Source organism: Haemorhous mexicanus, chromosome 29, assembly GCF_027477595.1.
Source record: "Haemorhous mexicanus isolate bHaeMex1 chromosome 29, bHaeMex1.pri, whole genome shotgun sequence".
Lineage (NCBI taxonomy): Eukaryota > Metazoa > Chordata > Aves > Passeriformes > Fringillidae > Haemorhous > Haemorhous mexicanus.
Genome location: NC_082369.1, coordinates 1,754,919 through 1,774,214, shown reverse-complemented (window position 1 = coordinate 1,774,214; position 19,296 = coordinate 1,754,919). Strand labels below are relative to the sequence as shown.

General features: G+C 44.5%; 1 protein-coding gene across 6 annotated transcripts in view; it reads left to right on the top strand.

Annotated features, from left to right (window-relative positions):
- The window catches only part of LOC132339430 (ceramide synthase 4-like), a 40,916-nt gene extending 24,977 nt beyond the window's left edge, over positions 1-15,939 (top strand). For 4 of the 6 annotated variants that reach the window (XM_059869670.1, XM_059869668.1, XM_059869672.1 and 1 more), the window contains exons 4-11: positions 1,342-1,460; positions 3,505-3,562; positions 5,994-6,044; positions 10,451-10,543; positions 11,159-11,287; positions 11,542-11,648; positions 12,014-12,170; positions 14,820-15,939. In XM_059869670.1, the coding sequence (XP_059725653.1) occupies positions 1,342-1,460; positions 3,505-3,562; positions 5,994-6,044; positions 10,451-10,543; positions 11,159-11,287; positions 11,542-11,648; positions 12,014-12,170; positions 14,820-15,011 (906 nt within the window). In that variant the 3' untranslated portion in view covers positions 15,012-15,939. Of the gene's footprint in view, positions 1-1,341; positions 1,461-3,504; positions 3,563-5,993; positions 6,045-9,309; positions 10,407-10,450; positions 10,544-11,158; positions 11,288-11,541; positions 11,649-12,013; positions 12,171-13,739 lie in introns of those variants that run through there. The other 2 variants (XM_059869669.1, XM_059869673.1) reach the window with 2 other exon arrangements.
- Positions 15,940-19,296: the final 3,357 nt, after the last annotated feature.

The window sequence follows — 19,296 nt, the reverse complement described above, 5'->3', positions numbered from 1 at the left end:
GGAAAAGAGGCTAAAATTAAAATGCAGGCATTGATCTGGGTAGTGCAGCCAGCCCATCTCTGCAGCAGTGGGAAGGAGTGTTCTGAGGAACACGTCAGTGTGGTTGACCTTCCTCTTGCCTTTCTTTATCCAAAAACCAAACATTTCTCAGTATAGATCTATACATTTCTACAGCAGAAATCAAACTCAAGGCCTGGCTTTGCCAGCAGGTTTTCCCCGCAGCTCTTCCTGCACCCATGTTGTGCTGAAGTGGTGATTTTCTCCCAGCAGATCTGGGATACTGGAGCAGATCCTCACCATGAGACAGCAGTATGAGGTGGAGCAGGAAGTGCTGCCTGGCTCTCCACTCACTGGGTACACCTCAGCCAGTCTACTGGCTCCCTTCCCCTCCCATGAGCTCTCAAACCACTGCTTAGAGGCAGCTTTTACTTGTCCAGTACAATATGAGATTTTGCAGTTCTTGGCAGACATTTCTTGGGAGAATTCCACATGATGGAGCAGTTGGAGAATGTAAATAAGCATCTCCATTTGTCTTCACCTCCAGAACAGGGCTTATAAAGCAGCACATTTGAAAGCAGCAGATCTGACAATTGCTAATCAAATTATTTTTGTACAGCATGCTCAAAGTATGTAGGCCAGTCTCACATGATACCAATTCAGGTAAATGCATTCCATGAAAAACTATTGCTTTACTTAAAAAATAAGGTTATCCATGATGACACTTCCAAGTAGGAATATAAAACATGACAAACTCTTAACAGCCTGAGGACAAGAAGGAAGGTAATTGCAGGATTTCTGTGAGTTATATATTGAAGAATTACCCCTAATGGGTTTGCCACAAGGAAAACACACCGCAACATCATTTTCCCGTAGGAAAATGATGTTGCCTTTCCTCATGACATCCACCATGATACTGCATCAGAATTGCTGAGAGGTGTGACAAGATTCAGTGCAGAACCATAAAATAGGATTTAAGCTGCAGTGATCTTTATTGGATTGACAGATCTTAACGATTTGGTCGCTGAAGACAGGGTGGGGAAATGATTAGGCAACAAACTCATGTGAGGAGACAAGACCAGTTTGAAACTGGGGAAGTTAACATAAAAAATGAGAAGTTTCAATATTAGTATTTATAATCAATTGATTAGAGGGGAATGGAAAGATTTTCTACTATCCAAGATCTTTACACTAGGAATGGACAGCTTTCAGAAAAATGCCTTAGTCTAAACAGACTTAGGCTGGCCAGGGGCTCCAGCTGGGCTCTGTGGTGGGTCAGATAGGATATTGCCCTGTCTGACCTTTGAATCTGGATCTGAGCCTGCTGCCTCACCTCTTTTCCAGGGTGAGCTGCTCAATTTAGCCAAGCAATGTGACTTGCCAGTGAGAAAGGTGGAGAAGTGGTTCCGACACCGGAGGAACATGGACCGGCCCAGCCTGTCCAAGAAGTTCAGCGAGGCCTGGTGAGCAGGAGCACAAGCCATGAACTCAGGTTTTCATGGGACCTGAGCTCCACAGACTGCCTCCCCCTGCCCTCCATCCCTGCAGAGAGATCCCAGCTCCCTGACTGCCCTCCATCCCTATGCAGAGATCCCAGCTCCCTGACTGTCCTCCATCCCTATGCAGAGATCCCAGCTCCCTGACTGCCTTCCATCCCCATGCGGAGAGCATCTTGGGTCTCCCTGACCCACTATTACTCTCTGCTGCTTCTCTGTTATGGAAACATTTCTTGCTTTTTCCCCTTATTTGCAATCCCAAGTCTCCTTTTACTGTTGTACCTTTTTTCCTTACTGGGCCCTTGTTTCTGACTTTCCCTGACTTTGTCACACTGGCATCCTGCTTTGACACACATTTGAACCTGAAAAACTCTCTGCTGTTTACGTCTTAGTGCTTTGCTGCTGCTTCAGTACCTACTATGAAGGCATCCTTTCTGTTGCCTTTCACACAGTTTCCCTTTCTGCGTAGATTCCTTCTGCTGCAACCTTTTCTGCAACTATTTTGCACACTGTTGCTTTCAAAAGCTACAGTCAGCAGGCTGGATTGGATTCTGCTGTTGTTTGTCTTCAGCATCCTGAAAGTCACAAACCGGCATCCTTCCATGGGGGTGGAAGTTTGTGAGCAAAGAGCAAAACCTACCTTGGAAACAGCTGTGTGGAAATCCTCCTTGTTATGTGGAGGCACAAAATAAATCTCAGGACAGACAGATCTGAATGTCAGTCCTGGCTCAGCTTTCCACAGAAAAGCAGGGCTCTCCACAGGTTGGTTGGAATGCTTCCTTTACAAGGGGCTGCTCTGCTATTTGTGTAATGAATTGGGTTCCCCCAGGAAAGCCACATAAGCAAAATAATTCATTAAATACCTAGAGTACTATTCATCTATCTAAAAGTGTGTATCTATACCCATTGGGTAGGCATCAACTTTGGGCTCATCAGCATGTGCTCCATTTTACACTCTACCTGTAATTCGAAACCCCTGCCTAAAAACCCTAATTCAAAAAGAAGAAAAGGATGTGTATTATTTATTTATAATATTCCATATAGTTACAAATGTTTACAGAAACAGTGAATAAGGAGTTGTTTATTTATAAACAATATTTATTCTGCTTCCATCTGGATGAAATATCAGGTCTCCCTGCACTCCGATGACTTGTAGTAAATAGTAACAGTAAGTAGGAAACAGTAAATCCTTTTCTGCCTCAGCCCACTGAGGATAGAGTCCTTCCCCCTCCCTCTGTCGCCATGTGCAGTCTGTAGACAGAAACGTCTCTCTGATGTGACATAGCAGCTTTACAGAGTTTATTTTTGTCTTGGAATTCCTGGAGCTTTCATTGACAGGTGGAGTCTCTCAAAATGCAGTTATGTCTGAATTGTTATGGAGATTTTTGGAAATTAAGGGACTAGTTTAGACAGTTTTACTCCTTTTCGTATTTCCTGTGGTTCATTTATTAATAACTTGTTTATTCAGTTGGGCTGAAATTCCCCCCATTCTTTACTACATGTGCGAATATTCAGGTGACCTGCCTCTGTCCACTGAGCTGGGCAAACAGTTTGTATGTACTTCTGTGTGGGTTTAATGTTGGCAAATCATTTCTGGCTCCTCACTGGGCCAAACATGATAGTAATTAGTTACTATACATGATAACAAATTTAGCAAGCTGGATCTCCAAAGGCCTAAGAGAGAGATTGGCATTGTTTCACTTTTACAAGTGCATCTGCTACTGCTGGGAAGCTTTGGGATTATTCTCCTCAGGATTTTAGTCAGCAAGATTCTTGTGTCCTCTGCCATCTCTACAGCAAAGGAATTGCTCTTTGTAAAGTCTGTGAAATGTGCTGGTAAAATGCAAAGAGCTGGTCCTGTTTTGATCAAACCTTGAACATACTATCATGTGTCTTTGCCTTAATTGTGTTATTCTTTTAATTAGTGTGAGGATACACAGACTTGCAGCTCGGGGGTTAATGAATGGGATTCTAATGCCCTTTTTTTTTTTTTTTTTTTTTTTGTTTGTAGCTGGAGATTTACATTTTACATCATTTCTTTCTTCACTGGACTCGCTGTCCTGTATGATGTGAGTACACACGCAGTCACCTGCTGTTCAACCCAGCCAATGCCTGCAAGAATGGCAGAGTTTGTTGTCAAACATGACTTTTCAGATCTTCTCCTAGAGGTTTTCCATACAGGTTGGTGTGTATCCCCTGCATAGTACACTTTGGAGACTGCAGACATACTCTACCATGCCTATTTTAAGGACCCCAGAACCAAGATGTTTCCTCTTCTTCTGGCAAAGCAGAAGGCAGTTGGGATTGTATTAATGTAAATTTCTGCAGGATAGGAGATAGAACACTTACCTAAGCTGGAAGCTGCAGGGCCTGTTTGTATGTTGTATCCAATACCTCTTTAAGGTAAATAAATTGGGCTTCCTTTGGAGCATGGACTGCAATTTAATAATTTTATCTGCTAATTTTGTTTTCCTTACCCAGGATGTGGTTCAGGCTCATGCCTCAGCTTTTTCTCTAATTTGATAAATAGTTCTCTTGATACAATTTTTACTGCCTCGTCAGGCAGAAGTGGTCACAGGAGCCATGGGTGTGCTCTTGTTCCTGACCTGTGGTCACTGAGCTGGAACCAGGGCACTGGCCATCTGCTGTCTCTATTTTCAAGGTTCCCCTGACTCTTTTGCTATGTCTGGTTCCCTAGGTGAGATTTGCAAAAGTCTTCTGGTACGCTTTGATGAGTTAAGTGATGTAAAATGTGCACATCCCAAGGCAACAGGCACAAACTCTCCTTGTAACCTCTCATTGCAACATGAGAAGGACTTTTAATTTACACAGACTTTCAAGTCAGATTTTAAGGTACTCAAAAGTATGAGGATTAGAGGATGAACTAGCTGAGGAGTGAAGGTATCTGAACCCCAGCTGCAGTGTTCTGTGGATCTGTACATCAAAACAGAAAACTATTCTTTGAGACCAGCTATTGAAATTTGGTCTGCATGGTCTGCTTGGACATGTAAAGAGCCCTATGGCAACAACGGACAAAATTGTATTCTTCAGCATGTTGTCTGTCTATTATATGGCTGAAATACCATTTTCACTTTTTGTGACCCATGTCTTTATTCAACACACATCTTACAATTTTCACAAAAAAGGGAGACATCCGTCCTACAGACAGCGCCTCTAGATCCTGTAGCAAATATGTTATTCTGTTACCTAAATTGTATTAAAATGACTACTTTAAAAAGAAGGACAAAGAACTAACATGACAGGACATATATACCTGTGAGATTTTCTGACCTTCACAGGTTTAATTTGTAACCTGAGTAGCTTTTAAACATGCATTTGTTTTTGTGAAACTCCCTTCTTTCTTTAGGAAAAAAGCAAATGTTTAAATTCTGCATTAATAGTTTTGGACTGATAGCAAAAACCTCTGCCCATAAGTCAGTAAAACAGCCTGTAACAAAGGAAAGTTATCTTCCAGTAGGCCACTAGAAATCAGCTATATTTGCTGAGAATAGAGGAATGATAAAATTCAGGGATCTGGAATTCCTTTCTAGCTTAGATAAACAGTATGCCATAGTTGTTTCATAGTTTTTGCTTTGTGCTTTCTGGTTCTGTATCACACATCTCTCCTGGTTCTGCACATGTATTTACTGTAAATTCTATTCCCAACCTCACTCCCAGTCAGCAGGGACTGTGTCTGTTCCAAATTACTGCTGCACCTAAAACCACTGCCCCCTGCTTTGCCTCTGTATCACCCACACACCAGCAGTGCTCAGTGGGAAGAAGAAATGCTGCCTTCTTGCCTCAGCTCTGATACCTGGAGAACTTAAAGAAAATTACCCTCATAGGTGTGAGCCATTGCTGTGTTCTGTGAGCTCTGACCCAGTCTGGACACAGCTCCAGACAGAGCATGCTCCATGCAGGGAGGACTCTTGGGGACTTTAGTTGCCATGTTTCTATGAAGGTTTCAAAACTGCCAAGTTCAAAACGACCAATTTTCTATTGAACAGAGTAGGATCTTTTCAGAGGTTCATTACTTAACAAACTGCAGTATAACCTTTCCTGTTAAAGGAAAAACCACATGGCTGACATACCAGTTTTCAACCTTCTCTCCACATTTAAGTATTATTGTCTAAATCACAGATATTCCTAATGAAATACTTGTAAGATTATTTTTAAATGCTCAAAACATCACCACCACCTCATGCTTGTAGAATATGGCAAAAAGTTGTGAGAAGTCTTCTCTGAGCTATTTTATTTGGAACAGTTAAATAGTGTGTGTGAGATTTCAGGCATATAGCCACAATTTGGAAATGTCACAAGCAGATATGCAAGTCCTTGTAGTGGAAATCTCTTGGCAATTGGATTCCAGACAGCGAGACCAGCTCTGCCTGTAATAAAACACAACAAAGTCTATAGTAGTAACAAACTAAAGGAATTATACAACTGATAAGTAAAGTACTCCTCAGATACTCTCACATACCTGTTGCATTTTTGTTGCAGAAGCCTTGGCTTTGGGACCATAGAGAGTGCTGGACCGGATATCCACAACAGGTGAGTCACACAAGAAGGAAAATTGCTGTTATAAGTCTTTGTCTTGGTTTGGAAAGCCAGGTGTCTGCTAAGGAAGGCAGGAACCTCCCCTGAAATGGAAAATGTAAACCTCCTCCCTCCGAATTGTTATAAATTTTAAATTAAGGGGTTCACAGGCAAAAATATGGGAGCAGGAATAACAGTTCTTTATTAGGGAAGAAAATAAAAAAAAATAAAATAAACAATTCAGTAAACTAAACCATCACTGACAGAGTCAGAACACAACCTGACACCCTGTGGGTCAGGGTGTTTGCAGCAGTCCCATTGGAATTGTGGCTGCAGCCCTCCTGCAGTGCCAGGGGTGGTTCTGTTGGAGCAGGGATCCTGGAGAAAGGTGCAGTCTGCCTCTGAAGATCCAGGGGAAGAGGCAGCTGCTGTTCCTCTGGGAAATCCAGTGGGGAAATTGTGTTGGTGTTTCCAGAATCTCAAGAGTACAGCTAGGAATGCCTGGCTCCTCCCTCTGGTCTCACATCTCCCAGTGGGATGCTGTAACTCTTGTCAGCCATGCAGTGACATTCAATAGCCCATTATCAGCAGATGTCTCCCTGGAGGGAGGATTGGGTGTGGAAGAGATAAGAGAAACTGCCAACTGAACAGAAGACAACTGCCATACAGATGGCAAATAGAATACAATTTTGCTTGGCAATCTGGGACAGTCTTGTATTGTGTTTGTATTTTTTGAAAATCAGATTATCATAGTGACAAAAAGAGGACACTGAATTAAATTCAGACACAGAAGACCTAAGAATTCAAAGTCAGACACTCATCTGGAGAGAACATCATTGTACCTGGTATCATCTAATGCAAGAGAAGATGAATTGGCAAAGCACTTTGTCACAACAAAGAGGACATGAAGACTTATGTTCCAGGGGTTTTGTCTGACAGTCAAAGCTAGAACAAGATCCCTTTACTGTATGTGGAGGTTGCAAACCCATAAAGGGAAAAGTAATGCCCAATTCTAACAGCATGAGGCACAGGAAATGTAACGGGACTAATGACTGAAGAGTGAGGCAGTGCCTTAGAGGACGAGTCTCTGAACAATCCAGTATTGCTCGAAGGCAAAAACTTTAGGGGCAAATCTGTAGTTCTGTGTAAAAATTAAACCATACAAAGAAGTGGGGCTTGAATAGGAATGTAAGACTGCAAGGATCACTTGGCTCCCTCTGTCTCCTGCTCTGTACACTTGGGATACGTGTCTTGTCAAAAACAATGGGAGTCTCCATAATGGCACACTGTTTTGGACTGACCCTGGCTGGCCACAGTGTGACCACCAAGCCCATTTTTCTCTCCCTTCCTCAAATGTAAAAGGGGGAGAAAATATAGCAAAAGGCTCATGGGTTGAGATAAGGATAGGGAGAGAGCATCCCTGGTTACCATCTCAGGTAAAACAGGCTTGACTTGGGGAAAAATTGTTTTAATTTACTGTTGATGAAATAAGAGTAGTTTAATAAGAAATAAACCCAGATCTTAAAAGCACCTTCTTGCACCCTTCCCTTCCTCCTGGGCTTAACTTCACCCCCACATTCTCCACCTCCTCCCCTGCAGGGGTGCATTGAGATGTGGAATGGGGGTTGTGGGCAGTGCATTGCACCTTGTCTCTGCTGCTCCTTCCTCCTGATCTGGTAGCAGGGTTCTCCAGTGGGAGACAGCTCTCCATGAACCTCTCTACTGCAGGTCCTTTCCACAGCAGGCAGTCCATTAGGAATGGACTGCTCTGTCATGGCTCCAGCACAGGTCCACAGGTGCTGCCAGGAGCCTGGCCCAGCACAGGGTCTCCACAGGCTCAGAGCTTCCTTAGGCCACATCCCCCTGCTTTAGTCAGGGGTCCTCCAGGGACTGCAGGTGGATTTCTGCTCCCCGTGGACCTCCATGACAGCCTGTATGACCATGGCCTGCTGGGGAGTCTCCTCCTCCTCCTCCTCCTCCTCCTCCTCCTCCTCTTCCTCCTTGACGGTCTACAGAGCTGCATCTCATATTCTCACTCCTCTCTCCACACCACTCTTACCCAGCAGTTTTTTCCATTTCTACATTGTCCTCGAGCCACTGCCACTATCATTCATGGAACCAGTGGCAGATCCAACTTGGAGGTGTCTGGAGCTGAGTCTGTTGGACAGGGGGCAGCTTCTGGCATCCCACAGAAGCCACCCTTGCCCCAACCCCTCTACCAAAACCTTTCCGTGTAAATCCAACACACCCATTTTCCAACATTTGTAACAACCAGAAAAGACCAAAACCAGGGTTGGTCATGTCCCACTGGCAAAAAGCAAGTCAAGGACAAACCTGTGAATTAGCAGGAACAACAAATGTATTAATTACAATTTCTACTAAACAGACCATGCTGTGTGCTACAGACAATGAGGAAAGAAACACCAGTTCTCCCAAATAGTCTGATCTTTGGGGGAAAAAATAGCTTCTGATCCAGAGCTCCTGTTTGGATAACCTGGAGTGTGACCAGCACATACCAGCTAGGGAGATGTTCATATCCTCCCTAGAAACCCCAGGGCATCCAGCTGTTCTTCTTCTTGTGGCCAATTGCTGGTGCTGCAAAGGAAAACAAACTAGAATTTATGAAGGCCATAAATAACCAGTTGGTATTAGGGAGCACAATATTTCATGTTCCTTTGAAAATGGTTGCAAAGCCCCTTTAATCATAGTAATTATTTATCAAATAGATTCAGGTTTAAGGAGGTCATATAATGCAACAACAGCAAAAATTCCTTGTTAAGTAACAAGATCTTGCTGAGTGCGTCTAAGCTTTCTGTTTCCAGCTGTAAAAGCCCAGATAATTTACCCAAAAGAATGTGAATTATATTTCCTGCTGGGGTTGGATTTTCCCCCCATTAGTTTGATTAAGCTGGAAAATTTGTGACAGAGTACAGAGTATCTGAAGCATCTTCAAGCCTTAAAAGGGAATGATTTATTCAGCTACTCCTTTTCCACCATAATGAATTGGTTTATGTAGTTTTTAAAACTCTGTACTCTCTGCTCAGGAATCTGAATAATGCTGAAGAAATCCTAAAAATATTCAAGATCTTTACGGTAGTTCCCTAAATGTTTGACATGGTGTGGTAAAGTTGAATTTCCCCTGCTGTTTGATTTAATCTTGGCACAAATGACATTTAGTGAGTGTGTTGTTCAGTTGAACTATTTCCCCCTGAAGCAGCAGGAGTCAGCTTTGTTGATTTGGTTGTAGTATTGGGTTTTTGCTGCCTGTTTTTGGTTGCAGGGGGCTACAGAGGTGGCTTCTGTAAGAAGTTGCCAGAATCTTCCTCCATATCCAGCAGAACCAATCCCTGGTGGCTCCAAGTTGAATGTGCCACTGGCCAAGGCTGGGCCAGTTAGAAATGGTGGTAACACCTCTGTGATAGCAGACTTAAAAAGAAAGAAAAAAAAAGAAAAAGTTTTTGCACAGTTGTATTTGCAGCCAGAGAAGAGCAGGCTAAGAACATGGGAGAGGAACAACTCTGCAGACACCAAGGTCAGTGGAGAAGGAGGGGCAGGAGGTGCTCCAGGTGCAGGAGGTGAGGCTCCTCTGCAGGCTGTGCTGAGGACCAAGGTGAAGCAGATGTGCCCCTGCAGCCCTTGGGGATCCATGGGGGATGCAGAGATCCACCCAGAGTCCATGGAAGAGGAGCCCACACCAGAGTAGGGGGGTACCTGAGAGGAGGCTGTGGCCCCATGGGAGACCCATGGAGAGAGGAGACCTGCTCCCATGCTGGAGCAGCCTGTCCTTGAGGGACTGCACCCCATGGAAGAGTGACCCACGCCGCAGCAGTTTGGGAAGGATTGTTTTCCATGGGATGAACTTATGTTGTGCCAGTTCGCAGAGAGCTGCTGCCTATGGGATGGACTCACACTGGAGAAGTTAATGCAGAACTTTTTCCCATGGGAGGGACCCCACAGTGCAGCAGGGGAACCATTCCTCTCCCTGAGCAGCAGGAGAAGCCATGGGTGATGAACTGATCATAACCCCCATTCCCATCTCCTTGCGTCACTGGGGTATGAGGTAAAGCTGGGAAGGAGGGAGGGGCAGGGGGAAAGGTGTTTCTAACGGTTTATTTCACTTCTCATGATCATGCTCTGATTTTATTAACAATTAACTTAATTCATATCTCTAATTAGAGTCTGTTTTGCCCATGACTATGTTTGATGAGCAATCTGTACTGGTCCTTAACTCATGAACCCTTTGTTATTTTTTTTCTCCTCTGTCCACCTGTGCAGGGGAGTGACAGAGTGGCTTTGGTGGCTGCCTAGCCTCCAGTCAGCATCAACCTATTACAGTTGTCTTTTGCCTTGGAAGGTTTTCACTTGCAGGCCTTGCACTAATGTATCTGATATGTGTTTCCCTGTCTCTCCCTCTCTCACAGCCTCTCCAGCCCTCCCTGTTTTGGTACTACATGCTGGAGCTCTCCTTCTACTGGTCACTGGTCTTCACCTTGCCCTTTGATGTGAAGAGGAAGGTGAGCGGCAGTCTCAGCGGACAATCAAGTACAAAGAGGACACAAAGTGAACACTTAGGAGAGTGATCTCTAAGAGCATGTGTGTAGTAGCAGTCTCTCCTTGCTCATTCACAGGAATTTTCATTACCACTCATTGGCTTTCTCTACTCTGGGAAGTGGAGAACACCAGCCCTGATATAGAAAGGTGCAAAGTACTGCAGAGTTCTCAATCCAAACTTAAAATCCAAATATAAAAATTGCTCTTCTGTAACTCTTCTAGGCTGCACTGATCATAGAGACAGGAAAAGAGGTGGTTCTCTGCCAGTAAAGCTGCTTGTGTTCCTGGTGCCAGTGTCCCAACAGACAGGGTGCAGCATGAGGCCATGGTTGGTGGAGGGAAAGAATGTTCTTTGTTGTGAGATCCTCAGTTTACACCACAAGCTCTTCATTCCTGGGTCTCTTGGTTGCCTACATTTCTAGAATGCATTTGATAAAATAATTATGTGGGTAAGACTTTGTAGTGGGAGGCTTAGTCACTAGGTAGAGAGATATCATTGCTACCTGCAGGAACCACATTTGGACTGGGGCAGGAGGTATATTATGTATTCTATTCTCTGCTGCTTCCCTTCTCATCAGGATTTCAAGGAGCAGATAGTCCATCATGCTGCAACCATCTTCCTGATCAGTTTTTCATACTGTGCCAACTACATCCGCATTGGGACACTGGTGATGGTGATTCATGATGCTTCTGATTGCTTCCTAGAGGTGAGCCAAGCAGAGCCTAATCAGCAATGGTGCTCTTCAGTCACAGAATGTCCTTCTATCTAACATAGGCCAAGCACTGGAGTGTTCCACAGATCCTTCTGCTGCTCTGCTGACCCAGCCAAGGGTGCCCAGCTGAGAGCTGGGCAGACCTGTGGTTACCTGCATGCAGGTTGTGTCATACATGTCTCATTAACCCCCTGGAGTGTGTGCAGATGCCGTCTTGGCTGCTGTTTAATTGTTCTTTCTTCTTCCAGCCAACTAAGATATTCAATTACATGAAATGGAAAAAAACTTGTGACAGCCTCTTTATGATCTTCTCAGCTGTTTTCTTGATCAGCCGCCTGATCATTTACCCCTACACGTGAGTCTGCTGCAGTGAGGGGACATGGAGCAGCTGCCTTCTGAGAGACAGGATGATTATCTGGGTGTTGCAACCTTTGTTTTTTGTCCTGGAGCATGTGTTCCTCCCCTTTGCACATGGGTGCCACATGGCTGTTGCACCTGCCTTGGGGTAAACAAGGCTGCTCTTTGGGTTCATAGAGCAGTCCTGGAGCCCTGGGCCAGTGGCTCCATCCCATGCACTTTGGGTGGAGACTGAGAGCTGGGATAGGTAAAGAGGGAAGTGGCTGATCTGAAACTTCCTCTGTGACTACAAATTTCTGGGGCTTAATTGTGGCCCTGTTAACAATATGCTTTCCCTCCACTGCAATCCCCTCTGTTTTGCAGAGTGCTTTATAACACCTACTATTACTCCATGGAGATATTCCAACCCTTCTTTGGATACTACTTTGTGAATGTTCTCCTGATAATTCTGCAGCTGCTCCATGTCTTCTGGTCCTGCCTAATTATTCACATGGTCTACAAGTTCATCCTCCAGGGCACGGTATGCATCAGTTTGTACTATCCTTTACATCACATGGGGTGGGAGGGTCCACCTAGACTGCTTGAGAATACAGGGGTCCATCTGGCATGGATTCCTTATTCTATTGAAATTATACATGCATATTTCCAACAGTGAGGTAGAAGGAAACTCAGTTATATTAAGGAAAGTTGACTGAAAAAATTTTTATGAATCACTACAATATTGGGTCTACTTCTGATGCTTATATTCAACAAAAATATGGATTGGACTCCAGGAGAGATGTCTGTGAACAATGCCTGATATCTGAGTAAAAATACCGACACTTTGTGCAGTGTGATTTGCATTTGTAGCAAGACTAAGAAATCAAGGAAGAGGAAATTGTCATAATTGGTGAGGTCAGTGCAAAAGTGTTTCCCTTATTGTACAGGATTTTTGATCAGAATTGTGTTACGATGCTGTAGATTTCACACAGTCGGTATTTCTGTCTAAACCAGCTGCCTGGGCTCTTCTTCCAGCAGTGGAGGGCAACAGACATGCCCAAATTATGATCCATTCCATACTTCACCTGGCAGTGCTGCTCAGCAGGCACAGAGAAACCAGAGATGCGTATCTGAGCTCCAGCTGTATAAACTGAAATGGAATGCATCCCACATCCCACTCCTTCTGGCCTGTAGTGTTTGCTGAAACCAAAGTGCTGCTCAGCATGTTCCCAAAATCAAAGCCATGACTGGCCACATGCCAAGGATGCAGTCCAAAGGTGACCAGTCAGTGCCTTGTGGGAAGTGACCTCAGAGCCCAGGATGATTTGTTTTACTGGTATCCAGCTGAGGAATTCTGTCTGACAGGAACTGAGAGCAATCATTAAAGTCTCCTCTTTATCCTGATTGTTCCCATTTTCTTTATCTGCCTTCCCTTAAGGTAGCACAGGGCAAATTACTTGCAGATCAGGAAACAGGGCCAGAAATGAAGATACAACTGAAGGCAGCCTTTTATTGTTTTCCTAGTTTTTCCTAGGGCTGAATTACTGCTGAAGTTACTGTACTGTAAAATGATGAGGTAATAAATAGTCTTATTAGAAAGTAAAGAACCATCTGGGAAGAAAATCCTGAAGCATATCCAGAATTTTTCCTATTTTATCTAAAATGGATATGCCATTTTAGATAAAAATAGATTTCAAAACTTTCTGTACTGAGCAGTAAAAAGCAAAAAGAATTGTCCTAAACAGATCTGTTTCAATGACAGTATTTAGTAGCCCAAAACAATATCAGCAGGAATACAGGACATTCTCTCTTTGAGAGCCACAAAATTTTTGCTGCAATCAGTTCATGTTCTTCTTGCGGGCCTTTCTGGTCTCCACGGTTTTCCTCTCTGGCTACAGGATAATCTTGACCACCTTCTCACATGATGTTTCCTAATCCCAAGTAATTAGAACTCAGCCTAGATCCTGAAATACAAGTTTCATTCCCTCATAGAGGGAGCAGCTTTATAGTTCCTTTGGGAATCTTGCCAGATTTAAGGCCTCAGCCACCTTCTCTGGCTATAAATGGATGTATTTAGAAATACTGACTACGATTTGTCCTTATGCTGCAGGTCCAGATTCCTGTATATTTCCTGATCTGTCAGTTCCAGAGTGATCCAAGGTGCAGGTTGTTCACAGAAGATACTGTCTCCCATCCATATTGTCCTTGGAGGCAGAGTGAATTCAGTGCAAATTTAGATTTTTACAAATCCTGTCTGCATCTGGTTGTAGTGATCTTTTGAAAGAGCATGAGCTGGAATAGAGATCTCAATATGATCTGGGAGATCTCAAGAAGAATGGGCAGCCATAAATGGAGATTAAATTTCTGGGCAGCACCTGATTTTCCCCTGAGCAGTTTCTAAAGCTGAGGTCACAGAAGGGGTTTACAGCTTTCCCTCTGTCCAACAAGGAGTGTGACACTGTGAATTTGTCCCCAATATTGGCATCCTATATGACAGAGTAGAGACAACCTGAGAAGCCAGGAAGTGCTGAGCTGCTCTTTTCTAAGCTGTCATTTTATCCCATTATTTCTTTTTTGCCTTCTTCTTAAGGCAGATAATTAAATATTTACAGAAGTAGATTACAGATCTATCAGTCAATAAACAGCAAGAGGAAAAGCCTGACCATAAAACTGAATGCAGTCAGAGTGGAGTGGCTTTGTGTTGACCCTTTGGGAAGCATGTTTCCAGCCTGTCCTGAGTGTTGTCAGCCTGCAGCCACCCAGGCCACGTTACCACCCAGGCAAAAGTTACTCCTTGTCCGTTTTGGAAAGTATAAAATAGCTTGATTAATGGCCTCCCCCATCCTTCTCCCTCATGCTGATGACCAGTGCAGCAATGTGGATCTCCTCAGGCTTACACAGTTGTCTTCAGTCCTGGGCATTTGTGGTTTTGCTCTACTTCGCAGCCTGTAATTCCTAATTTCAGGAATTATGTGTATCAGGAATGTGTATCAGGATCACAGATGAGATTCCAGTGAGACTGAAAGCAAAAAGGCAGGGAGAATCTGCTCCCAAGGGTAATGTAAAAGCTGCAGGGATCCTGTGCTGAGTGGCTGAGGCAGCAGGTGCATGGTCAGCCTGTGGCTCAGCCATCACTGCTGCTTGTGGAACTGCTGTGTTTATCTGGCCTCTCACTCACCTGCCTTTGTAGATGGAAAAGGACATGAGAAGTGACACAGAAGAAAGTGACAAGGATGAAGAAAGAGATAAAATTAGAGAAAAGGAGAAAAATGGGATCACGTGTTTCAGCAACGTCGCAAGCAATGGTTACATCCAGAGGAATGGATCTGAGCCCCTGGACAACAGAGCCCACCGTGCCAATGGCCATGCCAAGGAAAGATAGCTGCTGTCCTGTGCCGCTGGCCTGGCCTCCAGCGACCCCAGGCCACCATCTGTAGAAAGTTTTGCTCACTGTGTAGATAAACTGGAGTGCAATTTCAGTATTGTAGATTAATTCCTGCTTCCCATAAACCCAAGTGTTTATAGCCAGTGGATATTTGAAGGAAGTTTTTTGTCTTCCTTCAGTAAAAGCTTAATATAGCTTGTAGCCTCAAAACAGATAGCAAGGGATCAAAGTGGTTTGACTTGTATTAAGACTGTACCAAAATTGTTGTCAAATGTGTTAATCTTGAAAAATACTTTAAAAATAAGAAGGTGGATAAACACTGGCAGTGTCAAGTTATACCCACCTAATGTTTGATAGGAATCTCTTTAGCCTGGATCAGCCTCTGGAGGCCCTGGCCTATTGCTAGTAATTATTATGGCTGACAAGTGACAAATCTTACCACTGGGATACCTCTTCTGAGAAAACAGGTGCCCTGTATACACTTAGAAAATTAAAACTGAGTATAGTGAAATGAAAGCTCTTGGAAAGGCATAAGATAAAACATGCTCTTGTCAAAGAAAGTACTCTTTGTGCCAGTGACCAGTTTTGTTATGGTATGGATCTCAGTCCCTACTTACTGCCCCTAAGCTCCAAAGCCCAGGCTGGAGGAGTACCCCCACAAATCCCATTGGAAGAGCTGGGAAATCCAGACAGCTGTTTCTCAACACTTAGGAGTTGGACTTGATGATCCTTGTGGGTCCCTTCCAACACATAATATTCTGTAATTCTGTGATAATTGAAAGTTGGAAGCACGTGTTGTGTACCCTGTGATCTGAGCGTGTGGTCTCACCTCTCTGCAGGTGCTGTGCTCAGGAGGGATATTGAAATGCTACATCATTTTGTACTACTGAATGTAAATGTTCTTTATAAATTACTTTTAAAGGTTGATTGTCTGGTCTCTTTTCTACTTCTTTAACCACCAGGAGGTAAACCTGGCTGGCCCCACCTTACAGGTGGATGTGTGATGAGGGAGACCCATGTGGGTGCCATTGCCAAGGGGAAGATGCTCCCTGCAGAGGACCCACAGCCACACTGAGCCATGCCAGTAAAGATCTGCAGCTGCCAGGTTTGTCTCCTACTCAGTAAGACTGTGTTTGGCCCTGGAACAAGGGACAATTTGGAACACCCCTACACTAGACTTAGGGGCAGGCCAGGTTACTTGGTACTGCCAGGACAATGGCAAGTCCAAGATGGCAACACTGGGGAGGTGCTTTGGCTTGCAAGGGTAGGAGGAGAGAAATTACCATCTATTCTTTTTTTGTGAGGTTTTAGGAGGCTAGGGAAGATCCCTGTTGTAAAATCACATCACCTCTCCTTCTAGGAGCAGAATGCTACCCAGAGTCTGCATAATGCCCAGTGGAGCCAGTGTATGTTAATGTCTGCTGGGTTTGATCCTCAGGGCTTTGTTGTGTTGTTGAAGATTGAGATAAGCTTGTTAGGAGGCAGACCTGGTTCTTATGAAAGATACATCAAGAATACAGGAGAGCTGTTGGATTTGAGCAAGAATAACTGAGTGCTGCCTTTAAGTGAGCATAACAGTGATGAGTCATTGAGGCAGATCAGCTGATGAATTTGTTTTCTTGCCATCAACTTGCTAAGGCTTGAAGAAGCATTCAGCTCCCTCCCTGCACTGCTCCACCTTTTCTCTTTATGTTTGCTCCAGGGCTGGGAAGCTTCTGAGTAGTGTGAGTGTTTAAGACTTTAGTGTATCCATCCCCTCCTGTCTTCACCCATGGGGCATCACAGTTCCCCCCACAGAACAGCTGTTGTAGAAAACTTGCAGCAAGTCTGTCACTTGTCTGCTTAGAAACCCAGCAGAGCATATCATGGAACCACCAAATTCATTAGATTGGGGAAGGCCTCTGAGATCATCAAGTACAACCTGTGACCAGTCACCACTTTGTCAATCAGAGCAGAGTCCAATCACTTCTTAATTACCTCCAGGGATGGAGACTCCCCCACCTCCCTGGGCAACCCATTCCAATGTTTAACAACCCCTTCCATGGAAAAATTCTTCTTAATGTCCAACCCATACCTCTCCTGGCATGGCTTGAGTTCATTTCCTCTGTTCCTGTCACTTGTTTCCTGGGAGCAGAGCCCAACTCCCACCTGGCTGCACCCTCCTGTTAGGGAGTTGTAGAGTGAGATCACCCTGAACCTCCTTTTCTCCATGCTGAGCCCCCCCTGCTCCCTCAGTTTCTCCTCATAGGACTCACTTTCTAACGGAGAGTTCTATCTCCAGATGCAGCACTAGACCAAGCAGGGCCTGACTCTCTTTTCCACATACTTTTATCCCCCATATGCACAGATGAGATGTGCATCACACAGTGTATGCCCACATAATGTTAGTGAGCGACTGTGGGAGATGAGGCATCCCGCTCCAGGTGAGCCCTGAGAAAGAGAGCATATATAGATGCTTCCAGGCTGCTGTGAGGTGGATGAGTCAAGGCTGGCACAGTGTGGCCCCCAGGCTGCCCTAGCCCAAAATTATGGCTGATGCGAATCTGCTGACTCCAGGAGATTGGGACATCTGTTGCCATTTTAGATCTTGTTTTAAGAATAATTTGGCACAGTTTTTTCCTTCTTCCTGCACACAGTAAATTTCAGAGATCTCCATTATCACATTATTTCACATTATTTCATTTGGAAATGTTTGCCCAAGGGAACCATTTCTTGGATGGCTGCACTTGGAACAACATTGCTTTTCCCATTCTCACAGGTACAGCAGACACAGTGCCTGCAAATAAAGGCAAAGCCTTGTTCAAAAAGCTGAAGTCATGTCTAAACAAGGGAAGGGACCTATAACTTTGTCAGATGAATGTAAGCATGTGATAAAGCAAGCCAAGAAATATCCTGAGAAACAACTTGAAAGGCAATATGAAACATTGACAAGATGGCTGGATTCAGAAATGATGGTGACAGACAGCAGGAACACTGGGATAGGTCAGGCTAGAGCCAAGAAATGCAGTGAGCTGCCCTGTGTGGCTCCCCAGCTGAGGGAGAGAGGGTCCAATACCTGACATCTCACTGAGAACATATTGCAAGAGGATCCACTTCAAGCCAACGGGGGAGAAAATGTTATATGGCAGACAGATTACCTGAGTAACAGCAAACCTTCAAACCCACTGGCAGGAGGAAATTTGTTCTTAGAGGAGTTCAACTACCAACTGTGGAATGCTGTTCTTTGTTTCAAATCATCTTGTTATCAGAAAAATTTAAGAAGGTTCCAGGTGGGAATTTAAGAAACTACAGCCTTCTGTAGTCTGACATACAGACTGGTCAACTGGTCAGAGCAGTAGAAAATATTATATGTGTTAGAATTTTTGGAAACAGATATGAATAGGAAAGGGTCCCCATGGGAGGGGGGGGGGGTGTCTGTGGGGAAGTTGTCTCACTCTGCTGGAGTTACCCCAAAGAATTGGTGAGCGCATATAGTGGAGAGAACCTGTACCCTGCTCAGCTTTGCAAAGGCATTCAGAAAGGTCCCTCACCAGCCTGAGGAAACCCACCTGAGCTGATTATGAGAGACCAACACTGATTGTTTGCAGCTGTGTATTGGTGCAGGTGCCCCCAAAAAAGGGGAGGAAAAAGCAGAGAACAAAATCAGCTGGTAATGAAGGTTCTTCATGATGGTGTTGCAGGTTGTGTGCTGCAGTTCACAGCACTGAGAGACTGACAGAACATAGGTGAAGCTCAATGGAGCAGAGTATGCAGAGGAAGGTGGTGCACCAGAGAGGGTGTCCTGAAGCACTGGTCTGTGTGAGAGCACTCCAGAACCACCGTGGGGAGCAGTGCCTCAGCTTTGTGCTCAGTACGTGATGATTCAAAATGCAAACAGGATATGGGATGTCACTGGCCAAGATGAAGGAACCAAAACTGGGACTGCTGGGGTCTTGAAGATGCCAGAAGATTTTCATGAATGTAGACAGCCTCCCCTGGGACCTCCATCCACACACTCTGCTGGGTGTCAGAGCTGATTAAGAGATGAGGGCTTTGCAGCCTGAGAAGGAAAAGCCTGATAGAAAGAGGGGGCAAGAGAGATGACTCTGCTGATAGTGTCACCAGGTAGGTGTCATCTGTGAAACAGAGTGAAATTGAAATCAGCCACCTCCTGGACACCCTCTAAATTACTCTTGTGTACTAGGACATCTTACCCGACCTCCAAGCTCACAGGCAGGTCAAAACAAGTGATGATATTTCAACTAGTCTGACATACTCATGGGATTGAGCAAGAGGTTGGGAC